The 21,348-nt window shown below is 37.6% G+C and overlaps 3 protein-coding genes across 4 annotated transcripts in view; 1 reads left to right on the top strand and 2 right to left on the bottom strand.

The window, feature by feature from the left end:
- Positions 1 to 13,447, bottom strand: part of iqch (IQ motif containing H) — a 28,436-nt gene extending 14,989 nt beyond the window's left edge. Inside the window, exons 1-14 of one of the 2 annotated variants that reach the window (XM_067420501.1) lie at positions 13,317 to 13,447; positions 13,046 to 13,168; positions 12,638 to 12,741; positions 12,459 to 12,534; positions 12,250 to 12,369; positions 7,778 to 7,895; positions 7,402 to 7,494; positions 6,844 to 7,031; positions 5,483 to 6,034; positions 3,978 to 4,044; positions 3,463 to 3,546; positions 3,196 to 3,374; positions 1,687 to 1,959; positions 1,427 to 1,621 (exon numbers count right to left, since the gene is read on the bottom strand). In XM_067420501.1, the coding sequence (XP_067276602.1) occupies positions 1,427 to 1,621; positions 1,687 to 1,959; positions 3,196 to 3,374; positions 3,463 to 3,546; positions 3,978 to 4,044; positions 5,483 to 6,034; positions 6,844 to 7,031; positions 7,402 to 7,494; positions 7,778 to 7,895; positions 12,250 to 12,369; positions 12,459 to 12,534; positions 12,638 to 12,741; positions 13,046 to 13,168; positions 13,317 to 13,367 (2,223 nt within the window). In that variant the 5' untranslated portion in view covers positions 13,368 to 13,447. The remainder of the gene's footprint in view (positions 1 to 1,426; positions 1,622 to 1,686; positions 1,960 to 3,195; positions 3,375 to 3,462; positions 3,547 to 3,977; positions 4,045 to 5,482; positions 6,035 to 6,843; positions 7,032 to 7,401; positions 7,495 to 7,777; positions 7,896 to 12,249; positions 12,370 to 12,458; positions 12,535 to 12,637; positions 12,742 to 13,045; positions 13,169 to 13,316) is intronic. The other variant, XM_067420502.1, reaches the window with a different exon arrangement.
- A 200-nt stretch (positions 13,448 to 13,647) lies between these two features.
- Positions 13,648 to 17,532, top strand: aagab (alpha and gamma adaptin binding protein). Its single transcript, XM_067420500.1, has 10 exons — positions 13,648 to 13,849; positions 14,483 to 14,673; positions 14,753 to 14,849; positions 14,923 to 15,012; positions 15,088 to 15,171; positions 15,517 to 15,596; positions 15,971 to 16,061; positions 16,198 to 16,302; positions 16,853 to 16,902; positions 16,978 to 17,532. The coding sequence occupies exons 1-10, from the start codon at positions 13,756 to 13,758 to the stop codon at positions 17,053 to 17,055; spliced, it is 960 nt and encodes a 319-aa protein (XP_067276601.1). The 5' UTR covers positions 13,648 to 13,755; the 3' UTR covers positions 17,056 to 17,532.
- Positions 17,533 to 17,628: 96 nt separating this feature from the next.
- Positions 17,629 to 21,348, bottom strand: part of smad3b (SMAD family member 3b) — a 24,065-nt gene continuing 20,345 nt past the window's right edge. The window contains exon 9 of the mRNA XM_067420499.1: positions 17,629 to 20,287. Coding sequence (XP_067276600.1) covers positions 20,164 to 20,287 — 124 coding nt within the window. The 3' untranslated portion in view covers positions 17,629 to 20,163. The remainder of the gene's footprint in view (positions 20,288 to 21,348) is intronic.

The following is a 21,348-nucleotide window of genomic DNA, read 5'->3' as shown; positions in this document are numbered from 1 at the left end:
AAAAAGGTTGAAGAGGTAGAATAAAGGCCCGTACTGGCTTCCATATGGCCTAGAAGCCCTAAGGGTGCAGGCCAGCTCATCAGGCCCCAGCTCCCTCTCCTCTCACTGGGACCCCAGCTGGTGAAGAGCCCCCCATTTAAAGCTCCTTCACCGCCATCACCATAATGGAGCTTGGCTGGGCCTCAACCGCTTACCTCTGTAATTAACAGTGCCAATGCCACCACAATTACAGCCCCAGATTCCTTTCTCGGCCTCAGTGTGAATTAGGGACTGAGCTAATAGCTTGGAGGTTGGACACGTGACCTCCTATTGCCCCCGGGATAGAAGGTTACAATAAAAGGCTGGAATACAAAAAAAAAAAAACTAGGTCCGATTTTGCACCCAGCCGCCTATGATGATAACCCTGTAATTAGTTTACACAAAGCTCACGGTGTAATGGCAAAACACTGTATTTTAAATCGAGGGCCAAATTGTAAGCATACGATGCAGGAGAGGGTTATGAACATGATTACAGGCGGATAAAACTGTTGTGTTTTAAAGCACACAACAGAGTGTTGAATACATCACATTTGAATTAGAATACATAAATATGCTAAAATTCTAATGACTCATTATTAATTCCCCATGAATTTGAGTCATAAGCACTCTCTTGACAAATCATGATGATGGCATCAAAGTTTGGCCTTGGTCAGTAATGACAGGCTTGCCATTGAGACAAGGGTGCGTTTTGTACAGCATATAAATATAAAAAACTGGCAAAGCGGAAATTCTAATGAACAGCGCTTGTGACTGAAGTGTAGCTGCATTTGCAAAATAAAAGAAATGGCACATTTCATTTTGCATTTACAAACAAGCCACTTGATACTTCTAAATTGCTACTGTTGCACAATAGGCACGCACTCATGCAGACTGTGCATTTGAATGGTCTAACTGCATTTAGGACAAATCAGAACAAATGTTCTCAAAAGATTTCTTTTTTGTTTAAAGGCAAAATCACTGGCGTGTACCCTGCCATACCACAAGCTCTGTTTTTTGTGAAATGTTTAGTATTATCACTATTGTATTTGGGTTTTATTAAACATAATGGTAACGTATTATGGTAATTTAGAACTGAAATAGTTCAATTCCATTTAAATAAAAAGTAATATCAGATCCAATATGATGAGTATAAATGATCCTGAAGAAAATATTTAAATTAAACATAATTAAAATAATAATATAATACAAATGAAAAATATTAAAATGCCCCCTTTTAATAATTAAATTGTATAACTGAAGGTTTATTTTAAGTTAAAGTTAGTTCCCTTCAAAATGAAAATTTCCTCCAAGATTATCATGTCTTTCTTTCTTCAGTCGAAAAGAAATTAAGTTTTTTGAGGAAAACATAACTAATCCATTAATTAATTTACAATGAAAGCAGTCTTACCCTTACTTGAGGCAGTGTCATTTTCCACTGTTTAGGCCCATGGCGGCTGAACTTCTGCTGTACCCATGGGTGGCATTTTAGGTTGCTGACATCACAATAAGCCGTTCCTCGTCCTGCCACTTCGCTATCTATCTTGAAGAGCCATCGCTGGACTTCCATGTGTTCTGTCATCAGCTGGGCCAGACCTTCATAAAGCTGTAAGAGATATGAATTACTCTTAATATTATAGATATATTATTGACGACGGATGGCACACTGACCTGCTCCAAGGTGTATATATCCCATTTTCCCGGAGGCATATCGACTCCTGCGCTACTGAAGATCCTTCTTCCTCCGGATTTAGTGCTGTATAGCTGGGCCACCGCAGGCTCTGTGCCCAAAAAAGGAACTTCGAGCTCATCTGCCACAGCCAGGTCATCAATGTGGGTGACACTGCCGATCATGTAGGCCTGCTTCCCCTGGATCAAATTCTTGATGCGCTTTAGTGTTCGTGGGCTGTACTTCAGGAGCGAAGCTAGACACATGTTTCGGGTCTAGAAGAGCAATATAATGCATGTTGTCAATTTGAAGAGCACAAAGGCTGCAGAATTAATGCTGTAAAAGGATAATAAGCTCTAATAATAAATAAAAAATACATTTTTATTATGTATATTTCCTACACAAAGGTGAAATCTCAGAGGTCTTTGTGTACATAAATAACTGTCCTTTCCACTCCAGCTCTAAGGAGGTCTTACCCCTCCCTTTGTTTATGGCTGTAATTTATGAATGCGCACAAACACATTGGACCCATTACATGCAGCCGGAGGGGTCATGACCTCTCCTGTACTCCAACACGTTAAATTGATAAAGGAGAGTCAGGGGAGGGCCGTACACCTCTTCAGCCTCTTGTCTTTACTATGTGCTTAGTGATGGGCTCCATGGGGAAAGCACTAATTACTCCACATCTGTATGTTTGATCCAAGCAGAATTGTCCCGTCTGTCATTGGCACGCCACGCTGGCAGCAATGGCTAACAGAGATTTATCCTGCTGACACGTCTGGCAGAGTTTACACACGGAGAGGAATCGACAGGGAAGAGGCAGCGTGTGTCACTCGTGCACTATGCGGCAATAAATAACAGGCGCGTGTGTTACACAGTGTGTCAGTCAGACCTCTCTATCTATCTATCTATCTATCTATCTATCTATCTATCTATCTATCTATCTATCTATCTATCTATCTATCTATCTATCTATCTATCTATCTATCTATCTATCTATCTATCTATCTATCTATCTATCTATCTATCTATCTATCTATCTATCTATCTATCTATCTATCTATCTATCTAAGTATCTAACTGTCTGTCTGTCTGTCTGTCTGTCTGTCTGTCTGTCTATCTATCTATCTGTCTGTCTGTCTGTCTGTCTGTCTGTCTGTCTGTCTGTCTGCCATCCATCCATCCATCCATCCATCCATCCATCCATCCATCCATCCATCCATCCATCCATCCATCCATCCATCCATCCATCCATCAGTTTAGAGTACGCAGGGTGCCTCTGTCACCCTCTACAGGTGAGAAATAACACAACAAATTCTTCTATGAAAATTATTTACAAATTTGTTAACCACCATACTTCAGAAATAACTTTTTGAGCAGAGACAAAAAGAAAAAACATCGGTGTACCTAGGTTTGAGTCTGTGTGTGTGTGTGTGTGTGTGTGTGTGTGTGTGTGTGTGTGTGTGTGTGTGTGTGTGTGTGTGTGTGTGTGTGTGTGTGTTGCACCATACGGAAAAATACTCCATTGCTTCTGGCATGAGTATGGTGAAGCGTTTGGCGCAGAGGTACTCAGGTGCAGAAGCGTCACCCAGCTCAATGGCTGTCTGCAGACCCAGCAGGTGAGTGTAGTACTGGAGAACATCCTCTCCCAGACACACCGGAGACACATAGATGACCTCAACGTTCTCATCTGTGTATGACACAAACAATAACGTGTTTGCTTTCATTTGACTTCTGTCAATCCAATTTGACTATGTCACGGTTAAAAAAAACCTTACCTCTGATGTCACATAGTCGCCCCATCTGGGTATTCTGAAGTACATCAAATCCTCTGAGGCTGAGTCGCTGATGCTGGGAATATCCTGTCAAACAAATTAAAATGATTTGAAATTATATTTTAAACATTTTATCAATACGTTTGACAGTCAGGACATTCAAAATCCTCAAAAAGACTGCTAGAAACTAATCTCTATAATGAAATGATTAAATGCATGCAAACTAACGGAGCGAGGCAATAAAAACAATAGGGTTCAACTTCTTAATTATCTGAGCTCACACAGGCCTCTCCTCAGCCACCCCCAGTGCAAAAATCACACTCCATCTGCTGGTGATTACAATTTACAATCATACAATTTCATCTCAATAGCCAGTGCAGGTCTCAATGACAAGTTTTTGATAAATACATTTGTGTTTTTTTTTGTTGCTTTTTCTACAGGTACACCTAAATGCATTTGTTTTCCCCATGAAAATATTATGTGACCGGGAGCCATCATAACAGATGCAAAGGAATTACCCAATGATGGGACGTGGATGATAGTCCTTTTGGCGGAGGTGATGTGTTTCCAGTTGGCTGCCAGACTCTGTGAATCACAGACAGCAGAGAATAAAAGAGAATAAAAGTGATCAGTGACAGTCAGCACCCAGCAGCACATGGATTTATCATGTTGTCGGCCCACCGATGGCAGCAAAGTGAGGAAATTATGCTTGTCTTTCTCCCTGGGTCTCATGGAGACAAACCAAGCATAAATCACATTAATTAAATCAGCTAAGTGCATACTTAGAAACATCTTCCCTCTATTAATTCAATTAGCAGGCTACATGAAGCTTTCTGCCAGGGGAAGATTAAGGCTTAATTAAAAGGATGTGAGTGTTTAAAGGGTGGAAACATACACAAGCTTGTGTCTCCTCTCACAGTGAGTGACGTTGAGGATAAATGAACATGTGGGCACTAATTAAGAGACATGCTAGATTCATAAAGATGTTACAGGAATGACAGCACAGATGAAACATCTGTTCTGACAAATAGAAACTTAATCTAAATGTGAGCTTGTGCTATCGAAATAACTCTTATAAGTACCTTTGCATTGAAAGTGTAATTCTCTCCAGCGCAGTTCTTTTAGTGAATATGTAAAATAAGTAAGGAAAAACCAAAGAGTTTCCCATAGAACTTCTTGTGAGATGAACAACAGCTTTTTCTTATGTCAGGGATTAGGATATGCCATTCATAAGATCTGACTAATGACAGCTTGAGCCGCTTCTGAGAATTTATTACAGAGTTACAGAGTAAAGAACTGGTCACAACAATAACTAATTATACAGTGTTTAAAAATAATTCTAAATAACAAGAAGGCAGTATGGTTGTGTGAGTTTGCTTTTATTTTCTGAATGAATCACCATTTAATTAACTAATTAAATTAAACCAATTATTATTGGTTGAATGAAAGATTCAATGACTCACTCATAGAGGCAATTGTTTTGTTCCTAAATGAACCAATTGGTTGAACAATTTATTGACTCACTAATAATAAAGACAGCACCTTCATCTGAATATGTATACTTCCTTTCTAAATACTAGGCAAAATAATAGTATGTCTGAATTTGTAGTATTCATAAAACAGTAGGTGAAAATTACACTTTACTATCCCATCTTGACATAGGAAAGCTGTTAATGCCGGTGAACACACGACAAAGACAAAATGGTGAATGTAGCATGCCCAGATTTCATTTATGTTATACACATTCCAGATTGTCAGTCTGTACTTGAGGTATTATATCTGATGAGGATCAAAGTATGAGGAACAATGAATGTGTATAACATACTTGTTCCTCATACGTTCTCATGAAATGTAATACCTAATGTACAGACTGACAATCTGGAGTGTGCAAAAGACAAGCGTATTGAATCTATTGATACAAACTATGAAAAGTCCCCCTGTTAAAACATTATATATCAATGCTTTTGAAAATCTGTTCTACCAATCAGATTTGAGGACCAGAACTAACTGTTGTATGATTTACCTTTGCCCGGATGCGGTAGTTTTCCAGTTGGCGGAGACGTGAGGCCTGCAGACTCTTCTTCAAATGGCCCAGTTTGGCACGTTTCAGCAGAGACATGGCAATAATTTGTGCCGCCCATTTGGGCCTGAGCTGGAGCAGGTAGGCGGTACGGGCGGAGTAACACCTCCAGCAGGACTGGATGCGCACAGCCGCTGCCTGATGCCCCCCGTTGCCTTTGTAGCGCTGGCCGGGCTGACGCATCAGATCCCATACCTCATCCCTGTTCTCCAGCACCGAGAGCAGCTTCTCCACATGGGCGCACCGGCCCCTGTTGCCTCTCCAGTTGAGCTCACTGCTCTGCACCCAAGCTGCCAGCCGCTCCCCGCACACCCGCGCCAACGGCACTGCAAAGTCCAGTAACATCTGCTGCAGCTGGTCCAGAGCCTCCTCAATTGCACCCCAGCACAGACAATACTGCATTTTAAACCTACAATAGTCAGGAGCATCCGGGTCAATCTGACCCTCAACGATGGTGAAAGGATATTTGCTGACAGCAGCTGGCACTGGAATGCTCTAAGAAAAGAGAAATGGATATTATATAAAGACAAATGGTTATTGCAATTAATAAAAAAAGGGGTTACGAAAACTATAGATGTGTCCCAATTTGGATACTTATACACGCCATTTTAAGTAGTATAAATAGTGTGCGTACGTAGTGCATTCACACTAAAAATTTCAAAAATGAAAAGTGCCCTTCAAATACCTGGATGATGCACTTAATTAACTGAAAAAATTAAGTGTAGAATGTTGGACACTTCATGCAACTCAACTAGTTAACAGACTCCAATGATGAATGACAAAATAACCTTTAAAATTTATACACTAGACGGTTGAGTAAATAGTGCATAGCATAGGTGTGTAGTGTATATCATTTGGGACATCTTTTGTCATAAAAACTGTCTGTAACATATAAGTAAATAAAAAACTAAATAAAATCCACTGAATAGAAAGCAACTGTTAAAACTTATTTTCATAAATCTGAAAGCTTGCAGAGTGTGACCATTTCAAATCATTGCCTAGATCTGCCCTAAAGCTATTCCTGTCACATTTAACATTACATCGGGGAAAAAAGGTCACTTTGCACAGAAAAGAAAAATTGATTATCAGTCAGTAAGCGTTCATGACCAGATTTCATGTTTAGTATGTGTTCACAGGCAAAATATAGCATAAAATAACAGTACTTTAGAGAAAAAAAGAATTATTAGAAACAGAAGACACAAAGTGGGAATGGAAAATTAAATGTGTGTTACCTCAGCGAGTAGAGCACACTATATATCCTTGTCATAAATTACTTTATGCACCTCCGTATAAATAAATAATACCTGCAGGTTAAGTGGGGTGAGTCGGGCTAACCCATGAGTCAGTGGTCTGTTGTCAGAGCTTGCAGAGGCAACTGAAGGAGGGGGAGTGCGCATGGTCTTGAATGTTGGACTCTCGGTTACTGATCTTCCATCAGCCATTCCATCTCTGGTAACATCCATCTCCTGTTTACAAGCATTTTCTGACTCATCTATCATTAAACAGATAAGAAGTACACATAGAGGTATAATAAATATATATTACACTACTATACTAGTCACTTGAAAAAGGTAATCTGATTACATAACTTTAGTTACTTGTAATGTGTTACCCCCAACACTGTGTATATTTCAAAAAGTACTAAATGGATGATTGACACTGAAAATAAGATATAACAGATTTCGCAATCAAGTGTTAATTGAACAAAAAAAGCTTTTTTTAAATTTAGTTTACTCTCCCTGTGAATGTATGATCCAATACACAAAAACAGCAATTTTTGGGGGATACAAATTGACCTTCTAACTTTAAATGTAGGCCGCAAGTGTGTAATGACATTATGAAAATAGAATGACCCAACTTACTTTGGCCACTGTCCTCTCTCTGGAGCACATGGACAGCTTTGGGCTGTGGTGGAATTTGCACTGAAGAGAGGTCAGTTGCAGAGGGTTGCAGTGCTGGAATGTATGAAAAACCAAACAAGTCTCATTACAATCTGCAGAGAGGACCTGTACACAAATATTTCAGGGTTTGTGACTGCAACATATTACTCACGAACATAAAAAGAGGGCACAAACAAACAAATGTATGCAAACATGCATATTTATTACCATTTAAATAATTGAATCAAATAAAGTCAGCTGTGAAGCATAAAAGACCCCTTTCAAAATCACTCAAAACTTTTCAACAGTAGCTTTTATAATGTATGAAGAAATATAAGTTGTTCAAAGAAGTTTATACCGGCATTTGTGTGCTCGCATTCGGGTAGTGATTTGGGGTGTAGTTGTTTAGGCAGACCTCCATGTATTGTGGCGAAATTCCCTAAAGCAGGTCCAGTGACCACTCTTTGAGTCCCAACCTAGAAAAACAAAGGCAAGCACATTTTCATTATATAAATATACACTATATTCTTTCTAACCCTTGTGGTTCACCTAAGCTATAATATAGGTATTTTAAAGAGCTTTACCCATTATTTCACTGTACTTGATGCTTTGGAGAGGTCATGAGTTGAGAAATCAACTTTTCATTCAGCCTTTGATATATAAAAGGTCATCATGATATAAGAATATCCTGTAAGTTTCAGAGCTGAGGACTTCCTGGTTAGTCAAAGAAAAGCTTTTATAGACACCAGGCACAGCAAACGCTCAATCTCAGAACATGCCAGGCTGTGACGTCTGAGTGTGGCGAAACACCGCTTCTGCAGAAGAAGATCAATGCCTTCTTCATCACTGACTGTTTAGCCCCGCCCACCAATCTGCACATGTAACATAGGCCTAGTTTGAAACCAGATCGAACTACCAAGCAATAAACATGCCGCTGAGGATTACAAACTATTTTGCAGTGCCTGGACTCGACAGTAATGCAAAATATAAATAACTGGGTTAATTCTAATGCCTGATCTGAAATGTAATGATTCATGTACAGTCAGATGTTCTTTGTCTGTGTGTCAGTAAATTAAACCAGTGACTAAACATGAACTTGCATTGTTTCTTTTAGTAGGATGAAAATTATCTGTTATTTAACGGTGATTCAATTCTTAAGAAAGCAATCAAAGAAAGCTCCCTTTGCAATTGTTGGAGCAGTGCTGCAGCTGTCAATCAAACAGGTAGAGTTTATCAGTGACGCGGTTAACAGTGACTCCCATTTTATTCAACAAATCTCTTAACTATATCACGTTTGCAATGTTAGTGAAGATAAAAGCATTCATTAGTGTACAGAAACTGAGCTGCAATAACAAGATCACTGCTTTCATGCGCTCAACATGTGTCTGATCAGCTAGAATGTCTGTGATCTTAATCCCGTGCGAATTGACCATGTCTGTATTTTGTAAAGTAAAAATTCCCCCACAAATTACCTACCATATTTCACCAAACACAGAGGTACTGTGATAATAGTCTCATGCGAATTGGCATCTCTGTGATTTGGCCAGGATTAGGCAGATCGTATATAATTTGTGCAAGGTTTTTGTTTCCTGTGCGCATTTCTATCTTTATCTTTCATGAAGAATGGAGGCTGCATTTGTAATGGGCACCGTTATGAATTCCTGTGCGGCCGCACGGATTATACTTTCACTTTAGAATGAATACCAATTTGGGAGCAAATTGCTTGAATGGTGTGTTTAATATTAATAGCAATAGGCCTACTATTCTTAATGAAAAACATAACCGAACAGTACAATGACAAGCTCGCTTAAATGGGCGTTTTTACATTTAGCTTTGAAACTGAATCTTCCGCCGTATATTGACAGCTTCTCACTCGTGATAAATTAAATCTGACTCAGTTCAGTTTTTAATTGTAGCGTCTGTTCTCTAATTGAAATAAATTATTTTTATTACTATAAAACAATCAAAATGATATTGATACATATGACTGTTTATGATTTTATACAGCTATATCTATAACGAAAAAACATTTACAAGTCTTGACATCATATCCAGGAGATAAGTCAGTAAATTCGAGTAAAATCACAGGCTTTGCTTATCCCGTGCAAATGTGTCAATTCAGATGTGGGGGAGCAATTTCTAAATCACAGAGGTCCCTAGATAATACTAATCCCGTGCGAATAGTGCTTAATACTATTTCAAATGGAAAGACGTTAGCCAATCACAGCAGTGGGCGTTAACACTAAAGTCTCACAGCAGACACGCCCCTTAAAACAAAGCATTCAGAGAAGAGGGCTAAAATCAGGGTAGGAAAAATGCCTTTTATTTATAAATTATGTATTTTTTTTAGTGAAAAAAGCATTCTAACATTATAAGTGCACCCCAGGAAACATCATGAAACAATAAAACAATGCAGTTCATGACCCCTTTCAATTCATAATTTAGCATTCAAATCATATCTGGATATTCAAGTTTGTTTTGATAATCAGTCAAGACAAACATGGCCACTTTCATCAACAGGGTAAATGGTGACAAAATTAAATTTTTTGGGTTAACTAACCCTTCACGCTTCAATGAACTAGTAATGGGAAGTAATGGGAATGTCTTCAAAAGGCAATAAAACATTGTCCAAATATGAAGGAATTACTGAGCCCCAAATGATAGCTCTGTGGTCAAAGGTCAGAGGTATTGAAAGTAGCAGAACAAAGGGTATTAACCTACTGCCCCGTCTCACTGGGCCAAAAAGACCTGCCTGCAGGCTCTAAAGCCACCATTCACCCAATACTGGAAGAAGAGAGAGAGGGAACATACTTCGCTCAGTAACTTGCTCACGGAGAATGCTATTAGCTACGGGTCACTGATCAGATTTTTCCTTCCAAACAAAACTTTGTTGTAAAAGGCTGAAAGACGACTATCCATTAATCAGGCTGGTGGCAGCTTGTAGGTGTCAAGAAATATGGTTTCTCTTTCTCTCTGTTCTGTTGGCTGTAGCGAATCACAAGTGCGTGCACATTTGCGAGAGAGAGCGCGGTGATGTTGTGTGATTACAACCAACAGATTTTCTGCATTCATTAAAATAAAGCTGGAGCTAAAATACAAGCAGTTAATGACATTGTAAACTGGCCAATAAGCCCCCTTCCCTGAAGCAATCAATCACATGCTGGCAATGCTTTCTGGATACTTTGAGCACGGCTCAGTTTATTTGTCTTGCACCTTCTCTCAAATGAACAGCTGTTTGAAATCTTCAAGAATTAAATTCCATCAGAGCAATGCCTCAAATGTGCGTACCTCCTCATTATCATATAATAGTTGATAGAGTTGTGCTCCATATTCCACAGTAAAATGGACTGCAATAATTAGGATTTTCACAATAGTCATATAGCGACTTATATAATTCATCATTAATTTTTACAATCATTTTGATAAAAACAAGCACTAAAAGTCACAAATTACTCCTGAAGACACATAATGTCACTTCAAGAGACAAAAAGCACAATAAAAATGTGTTATCTACCGACAATTTATAACCTATAAAAGCCAGATCAACTTTTTTGGTGTAAAAAAAAAAATGCAACGAGTAGGACGTGCATTAATCATAGCACACACAACATCAAAGAAGGTCGGTCACTTCCTTGTTGCCGACAAACATATAATGGAGAGCACACTGAGAGTTTGTCAAGATGTGGGCACATGCCAGACAGAGCCCTTCTGTACTTTCCTCATCCTGCTGTTCCTGATTCTCCCCCTGATGTTCTCTGGCCTGTCTTTTGTCACACCACTGAGCTCCCTGACAAACCACAAGCACCAGCCAGGTGTTTGGAGTGCTTCTGAGGCTCGCAGCTGTTTAAGGAGTACAAGGGGACATTTATAAAAATAAAAAATAAAAACTGTGGGAGCTCCTTTGGAGACTCAGCGGAGAACTAGCCGACAGCATAGAGGTATTGACGCAGCAGGCAGAGCGCCAGCGAGTGCCAGTTGGGTAAGCCACGGCTGTCTTATTGGCATGCGGGAACAGGTACCATTGCCTGTCCTGAGACAGCTGTAAAGCAGCAGCCCATACAACTGCAATCAGGCGGTGGCCGTCCTCAGAAGAATGCTGATGTGCCGCAATCTGCGTCTGTCTGCTTTCGGCAGCCAAATCTCATACCTTCTTCTCAACAACATGACAGCCTCCTCACGAGTGACAGGCAGAGGATGCAGGAGATAGAGGAAGAACCGCAGCGGAAAGCAGAAGGGGGGGAAACAGAGCACCAAAACAAATGGTGACCTTTCGAAAGATTAATTTGTTTACCAACAGACAGATTTAGCTGTCACTGCCAAACCAGGTGACCTTCAAATCCGCATCTCCTGTTTGAAAGCAAAGTGACTGGAGTCATCTATTATTACATGCCAGTCACATCATTTCTTTTCGTGAGGCTCATGTAACAGACGCCGGTGTTAAGGCAACAGTCAACACCGGCTTCCATATAATCAACACCTTCAATAAGCCTTAATCATAAAAGCTGGATTCTAATGCAGCCACGTATGTAAAGGAACGAGAACACTATATAGTATTAAAGTGGTAGTCCCCCCCCCAAAAGAAAATTGTCATAATTTACTCATCCTCATTCATGTCATCCCAAACCTGTATGACTTTCTGTCTTCTGTGGAACATAACAGAAGATATTCAGAGAAATGGTCACATTCACAATGTCAATGGTCCCAAAATAACAATATTCTTCAAAATAGCTTTAAAAAGTCAATAAATTATAGATTCGTTTAGGTTTTTTTTTGTCTCTTTAATAGACCTTTTAAAATAAAAACATAAAATAATTCCTGTCAGAAACTCACACTGTCCCTGTTTCTCGTGTGCAGGTGTGGAAACTGAATCCCATAATTTTGTTGCATGAGCTCCTTGTTCTTTGGGTGAATTGGATTATTGAGGAGACGTGTGATAAATGCTGACTTGTGCTGTGTGGGAGATAGAAACATACTTAGAGTACAGAATACACATATTTTTTGGTTTATCACATGTCATGAATAAGTGTAAAAATGGAAACCTTTTCCCCAGGTGACGGACCAAAAATCTGGAATCTCTGAGGACGTGCATTAGGTATTGTCTCGTATGTTGGCTGCCTATAAAAGAGTTATACAGTTATTTTAGATTTCATACAATTTTACATTATGTAACTGAAATACTGCTGATGAATTTATATAGTTTAAGAGTTTTTTGAAATACCATTTAACAAGCTTGGCAGGGGCAATTTTCTTTTCAGGATCTTCAATACACGGTAGAGTCAAAACCTGATTGTTAATGGTTTTCAAATAATCTTCTGCTTGCCTCTATGATTAATCAATAAACAGATATCATATTTACATAAAGCCATTCATCTTTCATGCTTCACACATCCACATTTAACATATTTGTGCATTTTATTTCATGAATTTTACAAGCCAGCGACTGCAAGATGACCTAAATAGATTTAATCAGGATACAAATAAAATAACAAAATTTAATGAAAATACTATTTTATAGAAATATAGTTTATTTTAAACTATGCTATGCAGAAATGTGGTACTGTGCGCTGTGTACAGACCTCAACTATATAGAAATATTCTAGTCAAGTCAAAGTCGTGATTTCTATACCCTTATTCCATTTTCTGTCCTGCTAATGGCTGTATCCAAAGCTTGAATGTCTAAAACTTCCCCGTCATGTTGCACAGTCATTCGAACGAGATTCTTTTTTAGTTGTCTCAAATCATCCTGCACCTAAGACACGAGAAAAATCACAAAAAATAATCTATAAACGTAACTATGTCACATTCAATTATATAATGTAACTTTAAAGTTAGCATATTTAACACTTAAATAGTTGTAAAGCCTTCGTTTATTATATTATTTGAGTACTGCACATTACCTGTACTAAAATATGTCCAACTTCATCCTTACTTTTAAGGACTTCGGCCATATCTCAACTAAATTACTCTTTTGGGTTTTCAGGGCACATTTAAGTGCAAGTCTTAATTTTTGTCTAAACAAAGGTCTGGCTGTAACTATGACAACAACAGGACGCGTAAGTTATTATCTGTAAGAAACACGGTCAGGCAGTATTGTTTTTATTTTTATTATAATTTTGTTATTCAGTAATGTGTATATAAATGACCCACTTGCATTTTTTTTAAAGCTATTCACTGAAATGCCGCTTTAGTGAACTTTAGATGTTCTATTCCACACACACGCGCAGATACGGAAGTACGTTGAGGTTAGAGGTGAAAGGTTTCCTGGAGGAGGTTGACAGCTGTTGCTAACGTGCTAACTTTAAGTAGGACCTGTTTTTAAGTGTCTAAACGCTTAAAATGGCCGATGATCAAGGAGATGAAGTACCTACTCTGCCGTGTATCTTAGTCACAAGTTGTGATTCCAGCTTTAAAGAAGAGGAGCTCATTAGACGTGAGTACAAGGGGGAAATGTATCCTAGACTCGTTAGCTTTGCAGCTATGCTAACGTTAGCTGTCAACAAGAAACATCCATAGTGGTGTCTAATAACAGATCAAAACGCTATAACGCGATTTTATTATTAATTGCATTATATTTATTGTGCGTTAATGCATTGTGTAACGTTAACTATATCATCACGCAGTATTTTTAGTTAATATTACCCAACTGTCATCTTATTAATGTGCATGTGTATTAATGTGCATGTGTGCATTAATGTGTTGTTGTTGTTGTTGCTGCTCATTTCATGTAACATGCAGTGTTTGGTTAAAGTTAAATTAATTTCTTTACACAATATGTGTGAATCATTACTGGTATTTGCAAATATTCTTGATACACTGCTACACTTATATAATACGTCTGCAATATATTGCCTCATGCGTTGTGCATCACATTGAAACATAATACATGTTCACAGTGTGTATGTATAAAGTCCTGTGAAATTGGTTGTGTAAGGTTTAATCTTGTCTATGATGTTTATAAAGTGATTCCTCATTGTTTGTTTGTTTCTATCCAACAGGTGGCAGTATTGGGTATCTTTTGAAATACACACATGGCCAATAACAGTTTTGTCTGTATTTATTCCAGAAATCTTGGGCTCAGAATCACTGCCACAAGCTACTAAAATAGAGGAAAGAGTATCTTGGTTTCCATGGACAATTAACAACAAATACTACACAGCAAACGTCAGTCTATGTGTTGTTTCAAGCACATTTGACATGAATGCAGAGGTTGCCCGCTCTATGCAAGCATTCATTGTTTATTTTGACAGCAAAACTGTGAGTGATAAACATATTGGTTATTTGACATATTCGCCATTCTATGCATGTGGTCTTGATTCACCTCTTTGTATTTCAGAATGATGGCCTTAACAACGTCAACCCCTGGTTATCAATAGTGGAGGAACTTGCTCCGGAAGTGCTGATCCTAGTGTGTGATCATGTGTGTGACAGCGGTGAGTGTGTGTTTTGTATTGTTCAAAGTTTGGTAGTTTTTTTGCTAAGTTTGGTGTGAATATACAATTGCAGGTGTTAGCAGACAGGAAGCCCAGCAATGGTGCCTGGCTCACGCATTTGAATTAGTAGAGCTCAACCCTCAAGATCTACCTGATGAAGATGGTGAGAGAGAAGACATAGTGAAGTCATGATTATGCACAAAAATGGTTTTGTTTACAGTCTTTGTGTATCCCGTAGATGATTTCCCAGAGTCCACTGGAATAAAAAGAATCCTGCAGGCCCTCAACGCCAATGTGTGGTCCAGTGTCGAGATGAAAGATGGTGAGATTGTACTGCCCTAATGCAAAATGTATTTAAAAAAATCGGGGGGAAATGTTATTGCACACCTGTTCAATTATAATGCTGTCTAATCAGCATCTTGATATTCCACACCTGTGAGGTAGATGTATTATCTAGGCAAAAGAGAAGTGCTCACTAACACAGATTTAGACAGTTTTGTGAAAAAATTAGGCCTTTTGTGTACAGTTCAGCTCATGAAAAATGGGAGCAAAAACAAAACTGTTTTGTTTAAAATTTTGTTCAGTGTACAAAAAAACAAAACATTTACAGATTAATTTTAAGAAATGTTAATTAACTTTTCTTTTGATGATCATTTATTCCCCTCAGAACATAATCAGGGATTTGGGCTAATGAGTAGCCTGGTGGCTTCTCATCACAATACCCCACGGCCCAGTCAGGAGACACTGGTTAGTCCTTTTTTTTTCTAAAAATATTTTCTACTATTTAAAATATGTAGATGAACACTATTTAGCTTTGTCTTAAAGGGATAGTTCACCCAAAATGGAAAATTATTTACTCACCCTCAAGTTATCTCAAACCGGTATGAATTTCTTTCTTCTGCTAAACATAAAAGAAGATATTTTAAGGAATATAGGTAACTAAACAGTTGATGTAAAAAAAAAATGTGGCCCATCAAATGTTTGGTTTCGGACATTCTTCAATTCATATAATTTTGAAACAACTTAAGGGTGAATACGTGATGACAGAATTTTCATTTTTGGGTGAACTATCCCTTTAAGGTCATCTCGTTGTAACAGGCAATTTGTTCCCCTGTTGCTAGTCCTCTCATTCCCCATCCAACAGTACAGATGAAGGCACTGAGAGCCAAAGAGCAGAAAATCACCAGAATAATGCAGTAGACACAGCAGTCGGTATGTGCTTTTGCTAAGGGAAATATATTTACACTAATTTTGGAGGTACATTTATGGTACAATTTTAACATATGAAGCTATTTTTTAAATGTATTTCTGTTTAGTGTTTAATGAAATATTTGCCAATCTGTCACAGATCCCATGATTGACATAGATATTCAAGAGTTGGCTAATCTAACAGCTGGGGATGCGGATGTGGAGAATTTTGAACGACTCTTTACAAAATTGAAAGAGATGAAAGGTTAACAACACTATATATACACTACTTTTTAAATGTTTGGGATCAGTAAGATTTTGAAAGAATTCTTGGTCACACTTTAGTTTAGGGTCTAGTTCTCACTTAGTGTAGAATATGGTCATGCAGAATAAGGGATTCATATGTGCTTTATAAGTACTAATAAACAGCCAATATCCTAGTTATATGCATGCTAATAAGCGTTAATAGTGAGAATTGGACCCAAAACTAAACTGTGACTGAATTATCTTATGCTCACCAAGGCTGCATGTATTTAATCAAAAAATACAGTTAAAAACAGTAATATTGTGAAATATTATAAGGACTTAAAATAACTTTTTTTTTTAAAGAAAAATTTCTACATAACGTTTTCAGCAGCCATTACGCCAGTCAGATTTAGTGCTTCAGAAGCATGTTTTATTATTATTATTGTCAATATTGTATGAATGCTGCATTTTCTTTATCAATTGAATTTGTCCTTGTATCTAAATAAATATACTGAATTAAAAAAAATACTATTTTTATAAATAGTATTCACTATTTGATTTTCTTGTAGACAAGGCCTCTTCATTGCCACACGAACAGAGGAAAGTACATGCAGAGAAGGTAATATTTATTAACACAAAAGCTAATACTTTTAAAATGTAAAACTTGAACTAACTGTAAATTTACTTCAATCAGGTTGCTAAAGCATTCTGGATGGCTATTGGTGGAGACCAGGATGAGATTGACGGTTTGTCATCAGGGGAGGAGAGTTAATCTTAACCAGCTTCCACTGTTGATACTCATCTGACCCTTCAAACCCCGTCATCCCAAATCTGCCCAGCCTTGTCCCGCCCGAGAAACCAAGATCCGGCCTGAGGAACATGCAAGAATGTGGGCAAAAACAGCAACTGAGATTTTCTGCTGTTACTATAATATAAACGTCCAACACCTCAATCAGGCAGCACAGAGTCATTGTGGGCTTTTGGCTTTAAACATTGTAATCTCTGAGCCATCGAATGGGTTGCAGGGGGCAAGATTATCATCTTGTCTGCTCTCTGGTGGTTTCAGTGCAAGCCGCATACAAGGATGAAGCCTATGGTTCTGTCAAGAGTTGTTGTAAATCATATGACAGATGAGCTGACAAAAATGGATTGTTTTAAATTTATTTTTTTGATATAAGTCACAATTACGGACTATGCTTGAGCATGTCATTAGCTCTTCATCAATTAAAAGAATCATCTGTCAAATCAATTTAATGTTCTTTTGGTGTGTTTTTTTGGAAATAAATTTGACGTGAAATTAAGCGATTCTTTACACAAGAAACAAAGTAGGTGCAAAAACTGAAACTGATGCTCGTAAAACATTTTATTATTAAAACGTTCATAACAAAAGTCAATATAACAGTGAATGCAAGAAAAGTTTTTTGACTGTATGTTACAGAAAAGCAAAAGGGAAATTCAGGGGAAAAGATTTAAGCACCAGTTTAAGAATATGAATGAATTTACCGACACTAAGACAAAGGGATGTTGTATTTGCTTCCAAATCAAGAGTGAAAGAAAAGAAATAGAATAAAATCAATATTCCAGCAAAAATAACAAATCTAAATAATATCAACAGTCCATTGTCAATCATTTGGCCCTGTTGAGTCACAGATGAAGAGCAGGCAAGATTCAGAGCAAAAGACACAGCTTGGGGGAAATCAAACACAAGCATCAGTCGTTCCATTAAAAAAATCCATTTGATTTTCAAAATCAAGCAGAGATTGTCAGGATTTTCAGTGCTTATTCCTTGAGAAACCAGATATCACCCAATGAGAAACACGCTTATGGACTGCTGAGATCTGACCATGCATTGAACTAGATGTAGTACTAACAAATTCTGTGAATTAAATAACCTGAAGAGCAAAGTGTACGCATAAAAATCTAGCCATTTATTCTATTATCTTGTAATATCAATATTTATGTAAAAAATACTAGCTTTCCAAGAGCTGCCAGCAGTACTTGCCCTCCATTTTACCCACTCAAAAACCCCTTACTGTAAAAGTGTAGTATGTAGTGATATAAAATAAAATGCTGTTATTTGTTTGACGAATTCACAAGCTAAAAAACTATTTTAATGGATGACAGTCCCGAGTCTAAAACATCCCTTTCATTCACCAGTCATACACAGAAGAGACTCAATGAAAGGACAATGAAATCAAGTGAATATTGAAAAGGAAAAATGTGATGAATAATGGTGCAGTTACAGTTACCATTATTTGGCCAATTTTCTCTTTCAAAATCCAGTCATTTTGAATTATAAAATCCACATGACTGGAAATTTGCACAATATTTTCCTACTCAGATTTCACAGAGTGTTTTCTGTGTGAGCAGTGCTTCATACATTTAAGCATTTATCACTTTTATCCAAATCCTATCATACAATAAACCAGTGAAATATTGCTGCCATTTTTACCACCAAATTATATTTGTTAATTAGCAATTAAATGTGATTGTAAACACACCTTAAAGGCCCGTTCACACCAATGACCATAACTATAAAGATAACGATAAAGACATAGTACTAAAAATGGGTTTTAATATTAAAGAATACCAGAGTCCACGCCATAGCTATAACGTTAACGGCAAAGAGAAACGCTATCGTTAGCATCAATTTCAGAACGATTTTATCCAGCGGATGAACGATAAAAACATCGACAGCCAATAAAAATCCGTTCTGCTGTAACGAGCTCGAGCATTTAAAGCGTCTGACAAACATGTGCTTCGAGAACGATATCGTCTGCTGGTGGTGTGGACAAGAATACAGTTCTCTTTCTTGGTGTGAACGGGCCTTAAGAGTGTCCATCTTTCCTAAAAAGCAATGTATAATTGTGACAGTGATGGCCACCTGCAGATGTGGGTGATAAATATTTTACTACAGCTAACGTTACACAATCTTAATTACAATACTCTTGGGCAGCAGTAAAAATGTACTTCCACGATCTCCATTCAGTTTATTATGCAAAAATATGTTTTACAAAAACGTCTTTGCTGGGCAAAATTCAAACGTTAACTATCGAGTTCAAGAAATATGGCATGAATAGCATTTGTCATTGACAAATTTCCAATGCTATTTTCTTGTTCAGGACATCACTGGGTTGTAAAAACAAGTGCTTTTCATAATCAAGGCAAATAACTTTTTTTATAATTTTCCACACTCAGTTCCTGTCAGAAGTATAACCTGGTCGACCGGGCATTTGAGACAGCAATCACAATCACATTGTATTACCTGTCCAGTGCAGTGCAATTTACTTGAGCACAACTTCACACAAAAACTAGACAAAGCTGCCCAAAGCACTAGCTTCAGGCTAACCTACTGTAACAGTTCACACAAGACCCCTTCACTGAAGGTGGTGGAAACAAAACACTCTTCTCTGAAGGCTTGTCTGGTGCATCCCTAAGTTGCCAGAAATGTCTACTATAGGCCCCCTATTTATGATTTTGAGCAATCATATTATGAGCCCATGATTCTAATACCTTAAGATCAAATCAAATGCATGATACACTTCTTGATCAAAACAAAAAATGACAGAATCATAATTTCATAATCACATTTAAATTCACAATGAGGAAAATGCCTCATTTTAAACTCATAGCACTGAGGAAATATCAGCCATGTTCCATGAGTGTCATTGTTCAAAAGTGCTTCAACTGTACGTGCCCATTTTTGCCCAAACATTGGGATCTGTAATTGATAAAGTGAAACTGAGGAGTCCAGCAGGTGTTTGTCTCCCTGGCCCTTCATTTTGCTCTTTTTGTATGCTTGGCATTAAGCAGCAATAGAGGGTGGGTCCTGGATGTCATTAAATGGTTATGGTTACTTGAAATGAGCTGAGGGTTCGTCCTATGATACGCTAGAGCAGCGGAGGTTTGGAGAGCCCATCTGAGTGAGCACCTTGTCCAGCCATTGCAGGGGGCCGTTGAGATGCAGCTCTATCCAGCAGGGGGTGCTGGTTACTGTCTGCCGCCTGCATGAAGGAGAATCTAGGTCAGTAATGTGTTTCCATGCCTGCCAAGCATTTTTAACACACTACAGAGCAGCTAGAAATAACCATTTTACATAATCAAGGACAACCATTAGCTCTTTGTGTGCTACTGTTACAGAAATAAAGTGATTAAATGCCATTTGTGTGTGTTGTTTAAAACTCGGCATTTATGTGTACAGAGCAATTTTGAAAGTGATGCAGATATAAAAATTTAAAAAATTCTGTAAGCCGGTTCTACATTTGCATAAGCAGTCAATTTTAATTCACACACACACACACACACACACACACACACACACACACACACACACACACACACACACACACACACACACACACACACACACACACACACACACACACACACACACACACACACACACACACACACACACACACACACACACACACACACACAAATATAGAATAATAATCAAAAACACATGATACTTAATACATTTTCTATTTTAATATATTTTAAAATATCATTTATAGATGGTAAAGCTGAATTATCAGCATCATTATTCCAGTCTTCAGTCACATGATACTTCAGAAATCATTCTAATATGCAGATTTCTTGCTAAAGAAACATTTCTTCTTATTATAAATGTTGAAATGAGATGTGCTGCTTAATATTTCGGTGGAAACCATGATAAATAACAGCATTTATTTAAAGAAGAAATCTTTTGTAATTAATGTTAGGCAACATTTAAAATATCTACATTTAAACAATCTATGTAATTTTGATGAATTTAATCAAAAAATGAAATAAAATAAAAGCTTTTATTTCTTTAAAAAAAACATTGTGTGTGTGTGTATTTAGCTTTGCATCACAGAAATACATTATATTTTAAAGTATATTAAAATAGAAAACCATTTTAAATTATAAAATACTTCACAATAGTACTGTATTTTTTGATCAAATGAATGCAGATGAGCATAAGACCTCTTTTAAATACATTAATGTGTGTGTGTGTGTGTGTGTGTTTATTAAATATCAGGACACAAATGTGTATAATGGCATGGGTATGACAAAAGTATTA

Source organism: Pseudorasbora parva, chromosome 16 (genome assembly GCF_024679245.1).
Source record: "Pseudorasbora parva isolate DD20220531a chromosome 16, ASM2467924v1, whole genome shotgun sequence".
NCBI lineage: Eukaryota > Metazoa > Chordata > Actinopteri > Cypriniformes > Gobionidae > Pseudorasbora > Pseudorasbora parva.
This window is presented reverse-complemented; position numbering and strand designations above follow the sequence as displayed.

Bases quoted from the DNA above. Each gene is read 5' to 3' on its own strand.
- aagab (XM_067420500.1), top strand. From the start codon at position 13,756: ATGGCCGATGATCAAGGAGATGAAGTACCTACTCTGCCGTGTATCTTA. The intron at 14,850-14,922 runs GTGAGTGTGTGT...ATACAATTGCAG, and splicing joins TGATCATGTGTGTGACAGCG to GTGTTAGCAGACAGGAAGCC. The intron at 16,303-16,852 runs GTTAACAACACT...ATTTTCTTGTAG, and splicing joins AAAATTGAAAGAGATGAAAG to ACAAGGCCTCTTCATTGCCA.